The sequence below is a fragment of the Diabrotica virgifera genome, chromosome 7 (assembly GCF_917563875.1).
Source record: "Diabrotica virgifera virgifera chromosome 7, PGI_DIABVI_V3a".
Lineage (NCBI taxonomy): Eukaryota > Metazoa > Arthropoda > Insecta > Coleoptera > Chrysomelidae > Diabrotica > Diabrotica virgifera.
This window is the reverse complement of record NC_065449.1, coordinates 57897005-57919920: the sequence shown is the minus strand read 5'-3', so window position 1 is coordinate 57919920 and position 22916 is coordinate 57897005. Positions and strand designations below refer to the sequence as shown.

The 22916-nt window shown below is 31.3% G+C and overlaps 2 protein-coding genes across 2 annotated transcripts in view; one reads left to right on the top strand and one right to left on the bottom strand.

Annotated features, from left to right (window-relative positions):
* LOC114335356 (protein Red) overlaps nt 1-4288 on the bottom strand; it is a 34478-nt gene extending 30190 nt beyond the window's left edge. Inside the window, exons 1-2 of the mRNA XM_028285584.2 lie at nt 3431-4288; nt 1898-2038 (exon numbers count right to left, since the gene is read on the bottom strand). Of these exons, the coding sequence (XP_028141385.1) occupies nt 1898-2038; nt 3431-4145 (856 nt within the window). The 5' untranslated portion in view covers nt 4146-4288. The remainder of the gene's footprint in view (nt 1-1897; nt 2039-3430) is intronic.
* Nucleotides 4289-18824: 14536 nt separating this feature from the next.
* The window catches only part of LOC114335355 (uncharacterized), a 72739-nt gene continuing 68647 nt past the window's right edge, over nt 18825-22916 (top strand). Inside the window, exon 1 of the mRNA XM_050655615.1 lies at nt 18825-18974. Within this exon, the coding sequence (XP_050511572.1) occupies nt 18939-18974 (36 nt within the window). The 5' untranslated portion in view covers nt 18825-18938. The remainder of the gene's footprint in view (nt 18975-22916) is intronic.

Here is a 22916-nt window from a genome sequence, read left to right as displayed (position 1 = left end):
TATGAAGGAGAAAACGTTTCAGAGACTGTAAAAGAAGTAGTGGTCTTGATACCCGGATTTTTTCATATTCGGATCGGTCTGTCGCCACATTGATCCGGATATGGCAGGTTTGACTGTATCTGTCTCTGGCTGCTCTCCTCCAGTTGTCCACCCTCAATATCTCTTTGGACATCTCCATATCTCAATTAGCATATTATATAATTTATTATATAGCTAGTATTGAAGTTTTATGTTTTTATATGATTACCTATCTGATACTTTTAATAATGCTGCCTTCTGGTAGAAGCTAGTAAAAAATTCTATTAATAGACAATAGCGACAAATTCAAATAAACCAAAACTAAAGGACGTCAGATGTGCACTCATGGCCCATCCCCCTGTCGTATACCGTCGTAATAAGCAAAGGCCCTCCTCCCCCTTTTCTTAAACGTAGTTTGACAGAGAGCTATGGGTGTATCCGTGAGCATGACTCCTCCAGGGGGACTGCGTGCGGATGAACCCTTCCACTCTGAATCCAACACACTCCAGGACATTCTTAACCCGGATATAGCCTGTTATGGTCTTTAAAATATTTACCACCTCCTTCCCATAAAAAAGCTTGTATGGAAGTAAAATAAGAATGATTTTCCAGATCCAGTCATGGGCAAGATACACCTATTAAGTAAAAGTAGCTTTAACAGTTTTAACAAATTTGTAGTCCTCAAGACCTACAAACCATGCGAAAGATTGATGATGAATGGAGGAAACTTGAAAAATACCAGGATATTCCAGTAGAATGTGATAATCTGGATGAATTCTATTCTAAAGTGGGTCAAATAAATCACATATTCAGGGTTACCACTCTACCATGATATCATAGAGAAATATGGCTCTAAAGACAATCCTGTTCAATAATTGAAGGGATTGGTGGAATAACCGTCCACTTGACCTTGCATAGTTTTGAGGAAAATGTGCATATATAGGTAGTTGGTTCACTAAACTCAGACACAACTGGCTAGTGATTTTGGTACTTAAGTAATTTTGCCAATTTGGTAAAATTGGCAAAAAAAATACTAAATAGTTAATAATTACTAAATTGTTAGTAATTTTGCCAATTTTGGCAAAATTGGCCAAAAACAAAAAAATTACCAACTAAAATCACTAGCCAGTTGTGTCTGAGTTTAGCGAACAGACTATATCAATCCTTAGGACTATACTATTAACATTTTTTGGTGCAATAACTGTCCACATTGCTCTACATTGAATTTCTTACATAGTATATTTACGGATTTCGCTCCAAACTGTGCAGAGGTATTTTTTTATGTAATTATGTTTATTTACAATCTACATCATTAAAAGAGTATTAAGTAAATTTGTTCCATGTTTTTGGGCATGAAGAAGAGACTTCCAATGATGTCGCATCTTATTCTATTTATGTTTAAGTTTTAAAATAGGTCCTGAGGCCAGGTTCTATCTAGTATTTTTGAAGGCAAAAAATGTCATAAACTGCATTTCGACAAAATTGGTCTTTGACCGGGTATTACACCAAACACTTCAATTGGTAAAAAGGAATACAGTGGATCCCCGATAAGTGGGCCTCCGATAACCTGGAAGTCCAGCTAATCTGGACCGATTTTCATCAGACAAAACAAACATTTTTTCACTTTGACCAAGTTTTTTACCAAGAAATAAACAATACTGTATACAACTGTATGTAATTTAGATGTATTGTTGATATGTATTTCATATTTTTGCAATTATAATGGAGATTATCTGTAAGTATACCGTGTTTTATTAATTTTTACCATATTCTCCGGCTAACCCAGATTTTCGATGACCCGGATCAGCCGCTGTCCTGATTAATCCGACTTATTGAGTTTCCACTGTACTAAGAATAAATTATTTAACTGTAAACCTACCCTGTCTTAAATAGCTTAATATCTGTGTAAGTTTATTAATAACAATATCATTTGTTGTTACTGTAGTAGTCAATTCAAACGAAGGAACATCTGCAATGGATCTTATTAAAGTGGTTGGAATATCACTTTCAGCTTCATCTTCTAAAAGAAAAAAAGTATGTACAGGAAAATTATTTAATTGTAATGTAATATAATCTGAACGTTTCTAATACACAGCTTAAGTAAAGTCAAGCTCAGTATTATACTAGAAAAACAAATAATACTTTACGAAGTAGCTTTTGATATTGTAAAATAACTATTGATATGATATAACAGATAATTTTATCATGTTATTAACGTGGAAAAATAAATAAAAAAATAATTTCCATTATAAAGTAAGTGTACATTGAACTGAGGCAAAATACAGAAGGGCACACAATGGGATCAACAGTACTTATGGAGCCAGCATGCTTTCTCGTTCCTTTTTAACATAGCTGTAGACTATGTCTCTCCAAACTAAACTCCAACACAAGATGGGTACAAAGGATGTTAACCACACCCCTAAGCGATCAGCAACAAAGGTCAGGCAACAAGATGTGGCTGACCAATAAAATAGGTTTGAAAATCAATATTAATACCAAATCAATATCATAATATTAATCAATATTATGACATTAAACGCCACATGAATTGTATTCAACTCACACACTGTTTGAACCAGGCGTTCTGTGAGTTAAATATAATTCACATTAACATTCGAGATTCTGAATGTGGAACAAAAAAGGAAAAACAAAAAATTTTAATGTGGCGGTTAATGTGTTAATAAACCAAATCCATGAGAATAAATACAAGAAACAACATACTATTTACTATTAGCATGCAGATTGAAAATGTGAAAAATTTTACATATATCTTGAAAATGTTATAACAGAAAGCTGAGGTAGAGAAGACAATATTTTTATATGAGGATATGAAATCTTAACGATTATTCAGCATGCTTAACAGTGTTTGGAGGTCTATCCAGTATACTACAAAGACAAAGATCCGAATATTCCAGTCAAATGTCATGTCTGTTGTACTCTATTGATCTGAAATCTGGAAAGTGACAAAAACCCCTACAGAAAAACTGCAGGTCTTTGTAAATAGATGCTTATGAAGAATTGTTTGTATTCGCTACCAACATCATCAGAAATGAAGATCTACTACACCTGACTGTACAAAAGAGAGCAGAAAAAGTCCAGAAAGTGGTGTTGGTCACACACTCTGAAAAAAATAGCTCCAGTATTTCAAAGACTGCCCTAAAGGGGAATCTCCAAGGAAAAAGAGGTCACCCAGCACAAACTTGGAGAAGATCCATTATGGGCATGATAAAAGGTCAAGGAAAGTCTTGAAACGACGTGAAGACCTTAGCGTAAAATAGAATTCGATGGTACGTTTTCATTGAAGCTCTATGCTCCACTTAGGAGTTCAAGAACTTTATGTATATTAATGTGAATAAAGTGCTTGACAATGTGTTCATAAACAATATATAGAAAAATAAAAAGCATATTTTACCCAAGTCAATAACATAAGCCATTCTACCAGGAATAAACAATTCTGATCTTTCAATATGTCTCGACTTCAACATATTCATGGTATAATAAATTGATCTTCCAATTTTTGTTTTAAATTTCATTTCTTCCTCCTCTTTTTTCTGGGCATCTTTTTTCTCCTTTTCTTTTTCTTCCAAGTGTTTATTAGCAAGTTTTTCCAGTTCTTGTTCCTGCTCCATTTCAAGTGTTTGAATTTCACTTCTGACTTTTTGGAGTAGAGCATAATCCAATCCTTTTACTAAATGAGTATGCTCCATGTCACCTCCCAAGAACTTTGACTCTTGAATCATCTGCCTTCTTCGTTCTGCTGCATCATATCCAGACTTCAGGTCTGGAGCTACTGCTCGATAGGCTTGAGCAGTAGCAATTGGATCATCTGCTTGATAATCAGGATTGTGTCCTGATCTTCTTTCGCTTGCTCTATCACGATACTTTTCAGCAAGTTCTGCCATTTTACTATCTTCTTGTTTTTTGAGTTTGGCATAGTAGCTTTTCTTTTTACGTCTGGCTTCTGATTTGTCTTCAATTTTAGGAGGTGGCATGGAGTTGGGATTATTCATTGCCTCTTTTATTGAACCTGGGGCCGCAGGTGTCTGAGAAGGGTTTGATCTAGGAGTCATCAGAAGCTTTCGAAAATCATCGTTAGTGAGACGTTGTGACATTGGTGTTTCAGCCATTTTTCAAGTGTATATTGGGTCTACGTAAAAGGTAAACTAATTTAAAACTTGGTTTATATTTTAACAAATAGGTAGAAAATTAGTCAATATTTTCTATTTATGAACGCACGAACCGAACCTCACATTTATGTCACGTGACATTGACACTACTGACATTTATGACGCTGTCAAGTGTCAATTCAATATGTCAATCATATCCAGGACCGGAATGAATCATAAATACTATATTACTTTAATTTTAAAAATTTAAGGGAAAACCAACGAACTTCCCATTCCATCCGTCAATACGGATGGAATGGGCATGCATGAAGAAAATGAATGCGGCCAACATACAAGAGAGAGGTCCTAGAGAGAGACAGATAATGCCAAGACCGCGTCCCACCCACGGTTATTAGACTTTATTAATGTAATAATGTATTAATAGTATTAATTATTAATTATTAATTATTAATTAATGTATTAATATTATTAATGTAATAATTAATATTAATAGTAATGTCTAAGAACCGTGCGTCCCACCATCAAATAATTTGATCAAACTGGTTTGAGCAAACTGAAAGTGACAGTTAGTGACGTCACATCCTGAGTGTTCATTGTGGATAATAACATAGCCACCTTTACTTTACAAGCCATGAAGAGAAAAAGGCAAGGTCGCAATTGATGACGTCCGTAGTCTGACTTTCGGACTACCGCTTTCGAAACTACGACTTTAAAGTACAAATTCTGGTAAAATTTATAGTATTTTTTTAATCGAACAAGAAAATATTATTAATTGAAAGTTTGTACAAAATAATATTAAAAGTAATTCCTTGTGTGTAACGTTTATTATACAAAAAAAACCAGTAACAAGAATATAAACGGGATTCATTTTTTTCGAATCCTAAGAAAACTAATAAGTATTTTTCAAAAATTTAAACGCAGAGTGAAGATTACGTTAGGACCAAGGGCCCAAAGTCCCTGAAAACTTCTATGTTTATTTTAATAAGTTACAGGGGTGAAAAACTGGGAAAATTTAGTGTGATTTTTAGTTTCAAATATGTCATTAAAAAAAAAAACTTTTTATTCATTCTAAGGGACTTTTGGCCCTCGGTAATAAAGTAATCTTTTATTCTGCGTTTAAATTTTTCAAAAATACTTATTAGTTTTCTCAGAATTCGAAAAAAATGATTACATTTCAATGTTTCATGTTTCAATGTTTCATTTTGTTCCTTTCCCCTTAAAGTTTGTCGCACTGATTTGGAAACACCCTGAATTGATAAATAACAAATCTAGTTGTTAAACATAAGCGAATTAATCAAGAAAACAGAATGTTAAGAAAACCGGAGTCTATAGTTGGGTTTTAATTTCAGTATTTTATAAATGCCCGGTACACCATAAAAATTTAACTGGTTAGCAACAATATTATTACAGCCGTATTGTTAAAGACTTAGGATATAACATATTAAAAAAATCACTTAAATCTGCCAATAAGTTTAGGAAATATAAGACATTAAAAATGACAAATTTTTTAAGTGGACGGATTTCTATATGCACGCAAGTTTATATAAAAATATATTATATTGAACTAAAATCATCTTAATAACATACCTTTTAATGTTCTTTATAATTTGGAGCACGAAATATTGTAAAATATTTCAGTTTCTCTGTAAATACAATGAAAATTATTTAAAAACAAATGAGAACTGTCAGAATTAATCGGTCTACCAATAGATGTTGCCAAGTTTCAACTTCATGGCTTGTTAAGTAAAGGTGGCTATGATAATAATGAAAAAATTTAATTTTAAATAAAGTACAAACAAGTTAGACAACTCAATACAAAAAATTTGATCAAACTAGACTGATAGTGAGAGCACAGATTTTTAGAATTTCAAAAAAACTGCAATTGTGACGTCACTTTTACGTACTTCCTCAAGTACGTCAAGTTTGCTCAAACTGTTTGATCAAATTATTTGATGGTGAGACGCGGCCTCCAGGGAAGCCGTGTAATTTGAGTTGCCTATATGAACTTAAATCGGGAAAATGGACCTCATATTTTAACTTGAAGGCTGATTGGCAGTACATATTTCAAAATTTCAATACTTTTTTGTATTTAAATACGTCAGAACTCTCTTCTTCATTAAAAGAAGTACTGGTTTTAGTATTTCTTTCTGGCATATTCTACTTTGTAGGTTTTAGATCTGCGCCATGGCGCCATGCTATATTTAATAAATATAACTAATTTTATTGTGTATCATTTAATGACAATGACAAATAAAATACTAAAACCGGTACTTTTTTTTTAATGAAGAAGAGAGTTCTGACGTATTTAAATACAAAAAAGTTAAAAATATTTTAAGTTGATATACGCTCTGAGCTTCGCTGCAGGGACGTATTTAGGGGTTGGCAAAAGAGGCGCCCGCCAAGGGCGCAAGAGTGAGGGGGCGCAAAATCAGCGGAAGAAAAACTTTTAGGAAATCCATGATTTTAATTTTATAAACTAAGCATTTTTCATACTTTCGATAAAAAAATATGATCCGTATTCTAGCAAAATTAAAAAGATAAGAGACTACATAAATACCGGTACGGTGTCAGTAATATTATAAAAATAATTGTAACATATAAAGGATTTTAAGATTCAAAACTTAACTTTGACGATGTCATAAATGAATTAGCATCTATTAAAGCACGCAAAGTGAAATTTTAACAATAATAAAAGATACCAGGTTAATTCAACAAAATTAAATTGACTAAAAATTTAAATTTTAAATCAAAACTTCATGAACTGTTGTAGGCTATTATTTATTATTATATATCAATATGTTTTCGCTTAAAGTAATGTAACATAAGTGCATAGTTATGATAGTTTATGTAAGTATGTAAGTACATTTTCTCATGAATGTATTTAACAGATTCACAAATTGTGAATCACAATATTACATGTAAAGTACTAGTGAGTAAAATAATTTTATAAGTAAGTAAAATAAATAATGTTTCAAAAATACCTCCTTTATTGTTATTGTTTTTTGAACCCATAGCCCGATCATGGAACACAAAATTTTACGAAAACCTCCAAAAAAATAAAGGATGGATGAAAATTTGGAAATAGGTAGTTGAAATTGTCTATTATTATATAAGAAAAAGTTTACAATTCTACATCCCCTCCATTTTACAAAAATTGGGAAATGCGGGGTGAAAAATATTTTCTCGGGGGTGAACAAATATAAGTTCAAAATAAGTTCGAAATTGTATAAAATGACTAATTCTAAGTAACTTTTGTTCTATAGAGTTTTTTCGGTGCTACTTCGGTATGCGGTCTACGGCAGAGTTTCTAGTTTGGTATGCGGTCTACCGTCTGATATGCGATCTACGGCAGTTTAGCTGATAATTCGGCATGCGGTCTACGTACAAAAACAAATTAGAGAAACTATTACAAACTTTTTATTTATTATTTATATTTATACTTTACTTTACTTGTCATACTTGTGCTTTACTTCACACTTCACGTGTTATTCTGTCTAAATCCCGAACCGAGGATTAGCGGCGTGTAATTTGGGTTGCCTATATAAACTTGAATCAACGAAATGGGCCTTGAGTGTTAATTTAAAACGCTGAAAAGACCGTTTAGTGATAATAAAAAGGGTGGGTTGTGATTGCGCGCAGCGGTCAAATACCTCCTGTCCTGCGGTTCTCTCACTCTAATACCCGTAAGTTGGGTTTGGACCGAAGGGTTAGGTCTTCCTCCTTTCAGGCAAAAACCGATATTTACTGCGGTTGCATGATATTTAATATTAAAATAGTATTGGATGTGGTAGAATGTAGACTCTTTGTATAATTACCAATTGAACAGTAAAGCTGTTAGTAATAATAAAATAGTAATGTTTGTAATAGTTTCTCTAATTTGTTTTTGTACGTAGACCGCATGCCGAATCAGCTAAATTGCCGTAGACCACATATTAGACGGTAGACCGCATACCGAAGTGGCACCGTTTTTTCACTAAGTTAATACTTTTCGAGTTATTTGTGAGTGAATATGTTCATTTTTGACAAAAAAATACATGTTTTTGGACGATTTTTCGCAGATAACTCAAAAAGTAAGTATTTTAGCGAAAAAAATGTTCTTAGCAAAAATATAGCTTAAAAAAAACTGAAAAAAATGGTGTATGCATGAGGTCTGTAGACATAGCAGGATCAGAGGTGTAGCTAATCTAATGAAAAGTAGGTTCTTCTTCGTCAAATTCCAAATCGAATATTTCAATTTGAAATAACCCAAAACTTTTCGGGGAAAATTCATTACAACTTTTTTAAAGTGGTTAAAAAAAGGTTTGTGTTTTCTAAAAAAAACTTCTAACATTAAAAGTAAGTGAGTTACGCTTAAAATATTGCTGGTCTTTTTTTATTTTTTGCTAAAAAAATCGCGAAAATCACCCCCTAATTAGTTTCCCAAATAAAATTAATCGTTACCGCTTTACAAGTTACTTTACCTCGCTATTTTTTATATTATCTATAAGTTTCATTGGTTCAAAGTACTCATTTTTGAAAAAAATTGGGTTTAAAATAAAACATTTTTTATTAATTTTGAAAAAAATGGAATTTTTTATGGAATTAACTTAAAAATTATTAGTAATACCAAAAAATCTCAAAGAGTAATAAAATGTTCGTCTTGCTTTTCTGAATATTTTTGATTTTTGGTTTTCTTTCTAGACAAAAATTGGATATGCTATGGCTGTTCAAAATTTGCCTAAACACGTGATTAGTTACTCGTTTAAGCCATTTTAACTACAGCTTTTTCAAGAATAAGTACTTTGAACCGATGAAACTTACAGATCATATAAATAATACATAAGCAAAGTAACTTGTTAAGTGGTAATGATAAAATTTATTTCTGATGCTAATTAGGGGGTGATTTTCGCGAATTGTTTTACCAAAAAATAAAAGGGACCAACAATATTTTGAGCGTAACTCACTGACTTTTAATGTTAAAAGTTTTTTTAGAAAACAAAAATAAACCTTTTTTAACCACTAAAAAGTTAAAATGAATTTCCCCGAAAAGTGCTCCGTTTTTTGAGCTATTTCACATTGAAATATTCGATTTGAAAGTTGACGAAGAAGAACCTACTTTTCATTAGCTACAACTCTGCTTCTACTGGGTCTACCGACCTCATGCATACACCGGTTTTTTCAATTTTTTATAATCTATATTTTTGCTATGAATATTTTTTTCAATAAAATACTTATTTTTTGAGTTATCTTCGAAAAACCGTCCAAAAACATGTTTTTTTTGTTAAAAATGAACATATTCACTCGCAAATAACTCGAAAATTTTTGACTTAGCGAAAAAACTCTATAGAACAAAAGTTGTTTTGAATTAGGTAGTCATTTTATTCAATTCCGGTCTTATTTTGAATGTATATTTTTAAACTTTTTCTTATATAATAATAGACAATTTCAACTACCTATTCCCAAATTTTCATCTTTCCTTTATATTTTTTGGGGTCAGATTGTTCTTTGATCAGGCTACCAGGCCTAATACATTTTAAAGTAGTAGTTGTAGTAATTTGCCTACAACTATTTAAAAATTGTTACATTACAGTCCTGTGAATTGTGGGTGCAATTAATGGGAATCTCGTTTTTTTGTGGGAAGGGGGGGGGCGGGTGCATTGAATTTCGCCAAGGGCGCACGAATGGCAAGATACGTCCCTGCTTCGCTGGTGTCGCTCCTAGCGGATTACTAATGCAAATTTCACCGGTAATTTTTAAATTTATTATTTAATTGTTACCGCTTAATATTTACAACGCAAAAAAGCAATTAAATTGTAATCGATTTTTTAAAGATTTTGCTAATCATTTTAACGTTCTATTAATGAAATATTAATTTCTTACTTCAGATACTTTCACAATTATCGTGTAGATGACGCTTAGGTTAATTTATAATTACATATTACGAAATATTAAAAAAACTTAAATTCAGTATTTAAAACGTAAGTAGGTATATTTAAGGTAAAAATCTACACCACAGCTTTGACTAACTAATATTATTTCCTATTAATGTTTTTAATTTCAATGCTTTAAATTAATCACTTTAACATTGATGTCAAATTTCCAGTAAAAGCTTACAGACTTGTCACTACTGGCCTTCGCGAATTTTTAATTATCCCCTCTACCTACAAGCCCATAGCGTATACGCTCTGAGCTTCGCTGGTGACGCTCCTAGCGGATTAGTAATGCAACTTTCACCGGTAATTTTTAAATTTATTATTTAATTGTTATCGCTTAATATTTACAACGCAAAAAAGTAATTAAATTGTAATCGATTTTTTTAAGATTTTGCTAATCATTTTGACGTTCTATTGATGAAATATTAATTTCTTACTTCGGATACTTTCACAATTATCGTGTAGATGGTGCTAAGATTAATAGATTAATTTAACATATTACGATTACGGAACATTAAAAAAAACTTAAATTCAATATTTAAAACGTAAGTATATTTAAGGTAAAAATATATACCACAGCTTTGACCAACTAATATTTTTTATAATTAATGTTTTTATTTTTAATTTTACATTAATCACTTTGACATTTATGTCTAATTTCCAGTAAACGTTTACAGACTTGTCACTAGTGGCGCTCGCGAATTTACTCGGAAGGGATACGCGAAACGATCGTGCGCGAATAGCGGAGAAATATTGCAACTGTCTTAAATAATTCATATTGTCAATTGAAATTGTCAAATTGACGTACATTTCATACTTATTGTCATTTAAGAAGAAAAATTATATATTGCTTGACAATATTGATATGATATGCAATTATTATATAAAGGTAAATTTAATTAATTGTATTTTGCTTGCATTACTGCATTTTAATAACTAATTTTATTTACTACATACAATTGTTTACGTTTTAATAACATATCCTAAATCTTATTTTTTCTTCTTATTATTTTTTTTTGACTATGGCCTTGACAATTATCCAGTAACCAGGACCATATGATTGGCCAATATAATTAAAAGTGCGAATAAAAGTGCAGAGCGAAGAAACCAGGTGTCGCTTTTCCGAACTTGCACGGTCCCAATAGGTAATTCAAATTACACGGCTTCCCGAGCATTCTCTGTCTCTCTCTAGGACCTCTCTCTTGTATGTTGGCCTCAATCTCGCTTCACTATTTGAATGGGACGGAGCCCACTGGCGGATCCAGTATTTTTTGGGGGGGGGGGTCATGGATCTTAAGTTTGATTACTTTTCTCTGATGCAAGGTCACTGTTAGTCTTACCACCAATAGGATAAGTGGGTTTTCAAATATTTTGGCGGGGGGGGGGGGTCATGACCCCGTGACCCCCCTCTGGATCCGCCACTGAGGGGCCATTCCATCCGTATTGACAGTTCCTTGGGGAATACTCCTTAAATTAAGATTTAAATTAGAGTTTATTCACATTTGAAATCGTTTTTATTAATATTATTTGATTATAATGTATATTATACATTAAAATTGCACAATTAAATTTACAATGCATTAAGCTATAAAATGTTCAATTAAAAATTCTAATATACAGGATGGTACAAAAATACAGGTCATAAATTAAATCACATATCACATATCACATGGGACCAAAAATAGTTCGATTGAACCTACCTTAGTACAAATCTTTACATAAAAAAGTTACAGCCCCCCTTTGAAGTTACAAAATAAAAATCGATTTTTTCCAATATATCGAAAACTATTTGTGGTTTCTTATTGAAAACGGACATGTAGCATTCTTATGACAAGGAGCATCTTAAAATAAAATTATAGTGAAATTTGTGCAACCCATAAAAATTTTATGGGGGTTTTGTTCCCTTAACCCCCCCTTAAACTTTTCTATACGTTCCAACTAAATTATCATTGTGGCATCATTAGTTAATAACAAAATATTTCTAAAACTTTTTTGCCTCTTAGTACTTTTTCGAAAAGCTAGTTTTTATTGAGATATTTGGAATATTTGTCAAATCCACCACATATATTTGTATACTGTTGCGTACGATTATACAGATAATATGAAAATTTATTTATAAATAATTACAGTTTGAGGTATATTTTGAACCCTTTGGAACCATATTAGAAAAGAAGCCTTATCGATAAACGGTGCCTTATCGGAAAAATACTAAGAGGCAAACAAGTTTTAAAAAAACTCTGTTTAACTAATGTTACCGCAATAATAGTTTAATTGGAACGTACACAAACATTTGGGGGTTTAAAGGCACAAAACCCCCATAAAATTTTTATGTAAACATTTTAAAAAAGAAGCCGCGTCTAGATTAAAAATGATTTATCGAAAAATTATTAGGGGGCAAAAAAGTTTTAAAAACATTGTGTTTAACTAATGGTACCACAATAATAATTTAATTGGAACGTACATAAAAGTTTGGGGGGTTTAAGGGAACAAAACCCCCATAAAATTTGTATGTGGTGCACAAATTTCACTGTAATTTCTTTTTAAGATGTTCCTGCCAATTGTAACGGTCACGTTACAAAATTAGCTCTTTAATTATTATTATAATTATTTTCCCTCGGTCTCCATTTAAATTCTCTAATTTCTCGTATAGGACTACTGGGGTGACGTCATACCTCGGTGATGGAACGTACTCCACCTATCGAGAATGATTTCGTTTTCTGAGAGAATTTGACGTTCACCTTGGCGGAGAAACGTCCCTCGTTCGTCACTTGGTTTGTGGCTGCTAATTAAGTGGGTTGTTCTTACTTCTGTTGGAGTATATCTTTTTACTTTCACTCCAACAGAAGTTTTCTTCTTTTTGTTACACTGGCGCCCAACGTGGGGCCAACCGTTTTATGGTTCTAAGACAGTAGTTCTTTTAGTTCAATTTTCTTTTATTGGAATTTTCTGTTTTATTAACTTTTTGATATCTTTGTATATATGTTATTTCTGATTTATTTTTGTCTTTAATTTTGATTAATAATAAACAGGTAGACTTATACTGCTTCTTTTGGTTTTGATTAGTCTATTTTCGATACCTCATTTTTAGAATTAGTGGTACAACTCATATCTTAGTTTGGATTTTGTATTTTTATTGGAAACTTATTTATGTATTTAAACTGAGTATACATATCTGACATTATGTTCTATTAGTATAAATTTTTATTCCTTCTACCAATGGTAGTATGTTTGCACGTACAATTAATCGTTGACTAGATGCATACATTTTTTTTCTAGTATGGTTATATTTTATACATAACTAGAAATCATTTTCAGTATTTAGGTATTTTATTTACTTTATTGATTTGATTATTTATATATTTTGCTGGCATTTTGATTTGTTGGTGTGTCGCTAATATTTTCTCCATATGTACATTTGTCTTACAAACTTTAGATTATATTTTATATTTGTTATTTTTGATATTTGGGTTGTTTGGTAAGACAGGCACACACCACAAAGCAATATCAGTCCAGAACATTAGCTTCTATACATGATACGTTGAATTCGCATGGTTCGGATGATTACAGATGGTCATCCAATTTTTTTTCTTTAATTGGTAGTGTTAACATAATCATTATTGTATAGTAAAGTAGTTCCATTATCCATCTCATCTTCTAGTTTGTTAATGTTGATAATAATATTATATCAGGGTGGGTACCATAATATAATGCTTTTATAAATCAGATGCTTTGGGTTGAGATTTAAATATAAATTTTTTGTTAGCTAAGAAGCATTGATAATAGTCCTTATTTGTCTATTAAGTTTTAGAACAATACTCAGAAGAAGATTGACTTAACAGTGGTTGAGCCAATCTCTTCTTTGGTTTGCCTTTAGCTCAATTTTTATTGTTATATTTTAATCTAATGTTTTTAATCAGCAGGTAGTGCAGGTACCTACAGTACTCGACTTCATCTTTTGGCTTTGTTGTCGAGGACTTTTAATTTATTATTTATTAATTTAATTATTATGTAGTACTCTGGTTTATGAGCTTATCATTTTGTTGCATTATTAATGGTGCATTTTTCAATATGTAAGCTCAGACAAGTACGTTGGTTTAATATTGATATTTTGTATGGAACTATGGAACTTATCATAATGTACACTACTATATCTCAGTTTATGTGTTATATTTTGAATATTTGATTACTTACTATTTTTTTTATATTATTTCTATATCTTGTTCTTGGATTTGCCATAGTGGAAAGATGTTGTGGTTTATAATTTGTTATTGGGTTACTCTATTAACATTTGTCTCCAATATCTTAAACACTTTATAATAATTTATATCCTTATATCCTACACACTATGATTCTGGAATTAGTTTGGAAGTTTGAGGTATGTACGGATTCTTAAGTCTCTAAGTCTGAATGTATGCATGGTATGTGGTTGTATGCATAATGTATGTATGCATGGATGATGTATGTAGGTATGGATAATGTATGTATGTATGAATGAGGTAGGTATGTATGGATGATGTATGTATTGATTTCTTCTTTTGGACTAGTTTGTCATTACTCTGTTGATACTCTGATTTGTGAATGCGTGGGTTCGAGGTTGTTGCTCAGCAACTGATCACTGCTGTTCGATTGACTTCGTGATCTATGTCTTTCATGGCTGAGTACGCAGATGTTTTTTTTTCATCATAATATTTCTGGTCAGGAAATGTTGGCCACATTTCCTAACCATTCTTCTGTAATTAGTCCAATTATTCCAGTTACATTTTTACCATTAGATAGGGAAGTATTTAGTTCATATTAGGTCTTTTACTTCATAGTATGTTTTTACTTTGAGTTGATGAGTAAACATGGATAAATATCTTGCGCACTTGTTTATAAATCAATGCTTAGGCCATCCCTATACATAGTAGGTTCGTTAAGTCAGTATTTGGAGTGTTTAGACAGATGAGTTGTTCATTTGAGTATATTCCCACTTCTTTCCTTAGGCATTAGTTTTGTTATTTAGATTCTGGAACCTTTCCTGAATAATTCCACGTATGTGAGAACGCATGAATTTGCAGTTTTAATTAAAATTGGTTGCTTGTTCTCGACATTTTTTTTTCCTATCACTTATCATTTTTTTTTCTTCCTATTATTTATCATAATGCCATAGAACTTGTAAGTTCACCATTCATTCTGTTTTCTTTCGTACTCATTCTTACATTATTGGTACTTTATCTGAGTCTGGTTATTCGAATACATCTGTTGTAGCAACATGCTATAGTTCGCGAATACCAGCACGAATTAAGTTTATGTAGATTCTATAAATTTTAGTCAATACACTGTAGGTATTTATCATACCTTTGATTTAGTTTGGTTACATCTCTGTTACTTAGTCTGTTAGCAATATTTATTCTGACTTATTTTGATTACTTAGTTTGGATAAGTTCATATTACCGGATGAGGGTGTATGTAGACCTAATTTATTTATTTTGTTCAGTATTAGTTACCATTGGATCCAATAATTTAGTATATTTAGTATTAGTAAGAATTGGTCCATAAATTTGCCTGATCGTTCTTGGATATGCTCTTATATAAATCTGGTGTCCATTGATAGTCTGATTCTGGATAAGTGTCCGATTCTTCATTTATTTTGTGTATTTGGTTGGATAGGTTCGTATTACCGGATGTGGGTGTACGTAGACCTGATCTGTTTATGTGGTTTAGTATTGGTGTGAATTGGTCCATAAATTTGCCTGGTCGTTCTTCTTTGGATATGCCTTTTATGAATCTGGTGTCCACTGATAGTTCGACTTTGGATTAAATGTCCGATTCCACATCTATTTTGGTTATTGAGTTCTGGATTCCTTTGGTATGTTTATTATTGGTATTATTTGGCATTAGTGAGAGTTGTTCCATAAATCTTCCTGATTGTTCTTCTCTGGATATACTATTATGAATCTGGTGTCCATTGTTAGTTCAATTTTGGATTAAGTGTTCAATTCTTTACTTATTTTAGTTACTGATTTTTTTTATTCACTTGGGTACATTTACTTTTGATATGGTTCGAATTGGCTCACACCTTTTCCTGGTTGTTCCGTCCTTGGATATATCCTTTATAAATCTGATGTCCATGGATAGTTCAATTTTGGTTTTAGTGCCCAATTCGACACTTAGCATTATTATGAACTTTAGTGCAATATTTAGTTTTGTTTTGACTTTTAAGCAATATTATGTTAATATTTGGTAGCAGAGAGTAACATAGTAACCTTTTAATATGAATTTGAGTAATTTATTTATTTTTCCTGATCATCAGTTTATTCTTAGTGGTAATCTTGCGAATAAACGTGGATTGTTAGACTATTGTAAATTTAGTTGTTAATATTTTGAAGTTTAGAAAAAAATTTTATGGATAAAATTTTTTTTCCCGAGTAGAAGGGGATTGTAACGGTCACGTTACAAAATTAGCTCTTTAATTATTATTATAATTATTTTCCCTCGGTCTCCTATCGAGAATGATTTCGTTTTCTGAGAGAATTTGACGTTCACCTTGGCGGAGAAACGTCTCTCGTTCGTCACTTGGTTTGTGGCTGCTAATTAAGTGGGTTGGTTTGGTACGTGGTACTGGTACCATGAAATGGCGAATGAGTTCCATACACCTTATTTTATAACATCAATCCAGTTTTTTTAAGTAAAAAGTTACCAGCAAGGGTTGTCTGGAGTTAGGGAGACATGTGTGTGACAACTCCTGTTGGAGCCTAATAGGAATCATTGGCCATTTGGAAGAAACCCTAACATGAAACTGTAGCCCTTTGACCACCTAGGGAAACCACTGCAGCCACAGCCAAGTCACCATTGGGAGTATGTCTATTTGGGAGCAAGCTATGGGAGCGTTCCAGCTCAATTTTCGTCTTGGCACCTGGGCCTACAGGAGTCATGGGGTCGCACCATCCTGGTGCATAATTTTCTAGGATGCAACCGCAACCTCGTTTGGGAACATTTAGTGAGGTGTTTTAGTAACTATTGGTTTTTTTATATTTCAGACTATCTGTTAAATACACTATGTTTTTTTCCAGATTTAGGTCACCTCTGGTTTTTTTTTGACATATTTGTATATTAGATTATTTGGTTCCCAAACTTTGTATCTACGGTAACTTCTTGTGCACAGGAATAAGCCTAGAGAAAATTAGGTTTTTAATACTTTATTATTGCTTTGATATTGGTTTATGTAATTCGGGTAAATTTATTTTTTAATATTACTAGCTTGTTTCCCAAATATTTTACTGTTATTCGCTTTATTCCATTTGTTCGGTTAATTTAGGTCATCGTCAGTATTTATCTCAACTTCATTTCTACTTTAGTCAATTGTATATTTAACTTTATTTATTCATTATTGTATTTTCCCTTAGTGAGGCTTGGGCCTATTTATTTGTAGTATTTTCATCTTTGTCAGTTTCCTTTAGTTGTACGTAGCAGGCGTACTATAACCATTTGGTAGAAGACTTATGTAATTTTGTACCCTATATAGATGTAAGAGGTATTTAAGTTTATAACAGATAACATTATTGTTGTTATCTTTAAAATATATATATATAGCTTCTTGTATAACTTATGTCATTTTAGAGTTACATGATATATGCTTGTCTAACTCAGAGATTGTTAAAAATCTAGTAGTTATTTTAATAAATATCTATTTATTTTGTATATCATGAATTTTACTACTCCTTTATGTTCATTATTACAGGTTTGATATATTTAATATTTGACAGCAATATAAGATACCTGGGAAAATGATCGAAGATCATTTTCATGGCGCTCATGATTTGTTAGTTTTATTTATCTTGTTCGTCTTTAGAAATTATTCATCTTATTCCTTTTCAGTACCTTATTCTTATTTTATTATTTCACCTTTTAGTCATCATTACTATCTACATAGAGCTACTGTTCTTCGACAGGCATGCAAACGAGCCGTATCCATCCTTGAGTGTCAAGTGGTTTTCTTGCATCCCTTGCTAGCCAACTCTATTTAATTTGCCTCTGTCTCTTCCCACTTCTACTTCTATCCCTTCTAATCCCCCTTTCTTCAGTACTACTGCACTTTAGTAGTATTTTTCCTATTGCGGCTTCTCAACGTAGAAGCCACCTCACCCTTTTCTTTACACATACCCCACTCTCTCTTCCTTTTTATTACTTAGTCTCTTTATTTTTTCATTACTTCTGTTGGAGTATATCACTCCAACAGAAGTTCATTTTTGTTACAGGCTGCCATAAGAATGCGACATGTCCATTTTAATAAAAAATCTCTAATAGTTTTCGATATGTATATCGAAAAAAACGATTTTTATTTTGTAACTTCAAAGGGCTGTAACTTTTTCTGTGTGCATATTTTTACTAAGGTAAGTTAGGTGAAATAGAACTATTTTTGGCCCCCAAATATGTGATTTAATTTATTACCTCTAATTTTGTTACACCCTGTATAATAGGTCTAAGTTATGAATGATTAAGGCCCGGTCTTTTCACCTCCGAATAACTAGTTATTTGGAGTAGAACAGCCCGGGCCTGTGTGAAATAAAAAAGTGAATTTTATTTGTACACGATTATAAATATATTAATTTGATTTTAGCTCTTATATTGAGGATTCCAGTGAAAATATTAAAATTATAAAAATATAGAAAACAAATCTAACGTCCCCTGGAGATAGATTACCATCAACACAAAAATTTAAGTCGGCAGTCGGCAGTGACAGTGACGCCTACCGACCAACGCTACCGACTCATTCCGATTATTTGAATTCATAATACAGATTGTTTAATACAGTTTCAGTTTTGAACCAATAATTTGTTCTAGATAAACTAAGAAAAACGTGTAATTGTTATTTATTTGTGTTACTAAATAAATATTTATAATGCCCTCGATAAAACAACAAAATAAACTAGATTTTGTAAGTATGAAACAGTCTATATGTATTAATCTTATTGGTACAAAAATGAAAGGTATCTTAAAATCCAAGTAGGTATTAATAATTTATTTTGTGAATAAGAATTTTTGTCATAACATAATCATAAATACTTATTCTTTTGATTTAACAGGAGATCAGTACAGACTACAACTAAGGGTATATTAATTTAATATCGTTTTAGTTTTAGTAAAGATATACCTACATATTAGTCTATTATACAAAATGGAGTACTTTATACAGCTTAGGTCATGCTTAGGTACTTGAGAAACTTGCAGTTTTACGGAAAAATTCAAACAAGCTAATATTTTTCTAAAACTTCTTTGTTAGTTTATGAGTTTTATGAATGGAAACACTCAATTATCTCGGAAAGGGCTTGCGTAATTTTTGTAGGTTTTGATGGGTAAGGGTTTTCTAATGCGGCCGATATTATAGTGCTAATTACATTGTTGTCAGATTTTCAGTTTTTCTGGAAATCTAATGAACTTTCTTATTTCAAATAGAATACCCTGTATATTTTTACGTTTTGAAGTCCTTAAGAAATTCTGATTATTTTCCATGTTATATTCTCTATACCTAAATGCCATAATTTCGGAGTTATTGCTACATTTATTAAAAAAAAATTAAAAAAATTATAAAAATCAATTTTTTCGGCCCTGGTAAACATTATTTTAGGTTGATTAGATCATTGTGAACAAAAAAGTTTTTTTGTAATTTTTCTCTAAAATTAATTGTTTCCGAGTTATAAACAATTTAAAACTGAAAAAAATCGAATAATGACGATTTTCAAGGTTCAAAAACACAAATAAAAAATATTTTTGAAACTGCGAATTACCTAAATTCAAGTTCTAGCCGTATTTTATCAGCTACCGCTAAGTAATTTGAGCTTGTTTCATTTTAAAACATTGTTTTTTAGTTGTTAATGCAACCCGATCGCCCGTCCTCTCATATGCACTTCATTAACAATTAAAAAGCAATGTTTTAGAATAAAACGAGCCAAAAAATTTTATAGCAAGCTATTAGAAGAATAGTTGAGCCTGAATTTAAATACTTCGTAATTTCAAAAATTATATTTTTTACTTTGTGTGTTTTGAACCTTGAAAATCAACATTATTCGATCCTTCTCAGTTTTAAATTGTTTATTACTCGAAACCGATTAACTTTAGATAAAAATTACAAAAGACCTTTTTTGTTCCCAATGATGTTCCCAATGATCCAAAGAACGTAAAATAATGTCTACCCGAGCCGAAGAAATTGATTATTATTTAATTTTTTTTATAAATGTAGCAATAATTCCGAAATTATGGCATTTAGGTATAGGGAATATAACGTGGAAAATAATCAGTATTTCTTAAAGACTTTAAAACGCAAAAAATATATAGGTTATTCTATTTAAAATAAGAAACTTCGTTAGATTTCCAGAAAAAAGGAAGATCTGACAACAAAGTAATTAGCACTATAACAACGGCCGCATTAGGAAACCCCTACAAGCTAAAACCTATAAACATCGTGCAAGCCGTTTTCGAGATAATTGAGTGTTTCCATACATAAAACTCACTCTGTATATACAGTGATTAAGTATATACAGTGAGGACGTTTGAGTTGGAATAAATTAATTTTCTTGAGAGTGAGTGACTCTGGAGATATATCCCGAAACAAGTCGATTTTTATTTTTAAATTATAATTTTTTGGCATATTATATAGGTATCATACAAGTGACGGCATCCATCTGGGCGTGATGACGTAATCGATGATTTTTTTAAATGAGAGGAGGGGTCGTGTGATAGCTCATTCGAAAGGTTATTCAATGCTCTATTCACTAATATAAACATTAACATATTTTTTTATACAGGGTGCCCAAATTTTTTTTAATTAAATCAGTTGAGACAAAAAGAAGACTGTATATAATTTATTTAATTCGAAATACATTTTCATTTTATTGTTGTCCGAAAACAGGAAAAAATGTTTTTTTGATCAATAAATATTGTTTTTCGCTTAAATTCAATAATGTAAGCTAACAGCAATGTTTATTTTTCAAATTAACATTTTTTTTCTGTGTTCTGACAGCAGTAAAATGTATTTTGCATTAAATAAATTACACACATTCTTCTTTTGGTGTAAATTACACACTCATAAAATTGAAAATTTTAAACTTACTTAATTGGACACTATAGAAAATTTTTTATTTTTGATTTTCTGAAAAAGTTAGTATTATTCTTAATCTTGTCCTTAACTTGCCCATTTTTCGTGCCATTCGATAGATTTTTCAAAAATATTGGATAAGTGTATTTTTCAGTTTTCGATCTGATGTTCATTTCGCGAAATATCGCGGGATTCGTATTTAAAATATTAAATTTACCCCCCCCCCCCCCACCCTTCTCCATGGGAAGTTGTGTTTGGTATCATTCCATAGATTTTTGAAAAATATGAAGTACGTATTTTTTTAGTTTTTCGATTTGTCATTCATTTCGCGAAATATTCGCTTTTTTCTTGTGAAACGTTGAGACTCACCTATTTCCTTACGCCCCTCTCAAATCGTCAGATTTTTGAAATATACACTGTTTTGCATGTACTTAACTTACCTTATCTTAATCTGATGATTTCGAGTTTTTCTAAGGATATATTTTTTCGGCCCCCCTTAACGAACTCCCCTGCATTAAGAGCCAATATATGGTAGAGGTACATTTTCAGGGTACAAGATTTCTCCCCATGTAATAATCTGACGCGCTCGAGTAACTGCAAAAATCCCCGCTTGGGCTCCCCTACCATCGATTTATTATATGATTATAGTTACAACCCAAATTTCAAGTTATATGCACTTTATGCACATTTTTATAAAAATATGTAAAATTTGACATTTTTGCATTTTTTTATGTATAATATGCAAATTGCATATTTTGCCCATTTTGACAAAGTCTAGTCCTTAACAAGTTGCCTTCATACTAACTTTAATATCTTGGATTCCCATTTTTGGTGGTTGTAACGAGAATTTTTAATTCAAAGCATATAAAGATATACAGAGAGAGTCTGTAAAGTGGAATAAATTCAATATCTCAAATACTAATTGTTTTTTTGGAAAATGCTCAGACCCGTCGATTAGTATTTCAAATTGTCCTTTTTGACATTCAATAAAAATGTATACAGGGTGTCCCAATTTAGAGATATGACGTCATCGTCGATTTTCTTAAATGGCAACACTGTCATTTTGATAGCTAATTTGATAGGGTTTGTAAAGTTATACATAACTGCAAAATATCAAATTTTTATTCTCTACCATTTACAAGATAATAGAAAATAACAAAGTTATATCTGTAATTTGGAATATATTCAATAATTAAAATACTAACTGTTTTTTTGAAAAATGCTCAGACCCGTCGATTAGTATATCAAATTGTCATTTTTGACATATAATAATAATGTATACAGGGTGTCCCAATTTAGAGATATGACGTCATCGTTGATTTTCTTAAATGGCAACACTATCATTTTGATAGCTATTTTGATAGCGTGTGTAAAGTTATACACATCTGAAAAATTTCAAAATTTTATTCCCTACCATTTACAAGATAATAAAAAATAACAAAGTTATGAAGAACAAGAAGTAATCAAATAATAATTGAATTTATTTATTTCAATTAAGCAAATGCTCATAACGTTGCCCATTGACAATTTGACAATAATTGAGGGCAACATTATGAGTTTTTGCTTAATTTATTGAAATAATTAAATTCAATTATTAGTTGATTACTTCTTTTCATAACTTTGTTATTTTTTATTATCATCTAAATGGTAGAGAATACAAATTTGAAATTTTGCAGTTGTGTATAACTTTACACACCCTATCAAAATAGCTATCAAAATGACAGTGTTGCCATTTAAGAAAATCAACGATGACGTCATATCTCTAAATTGGGACACCCTGTATAC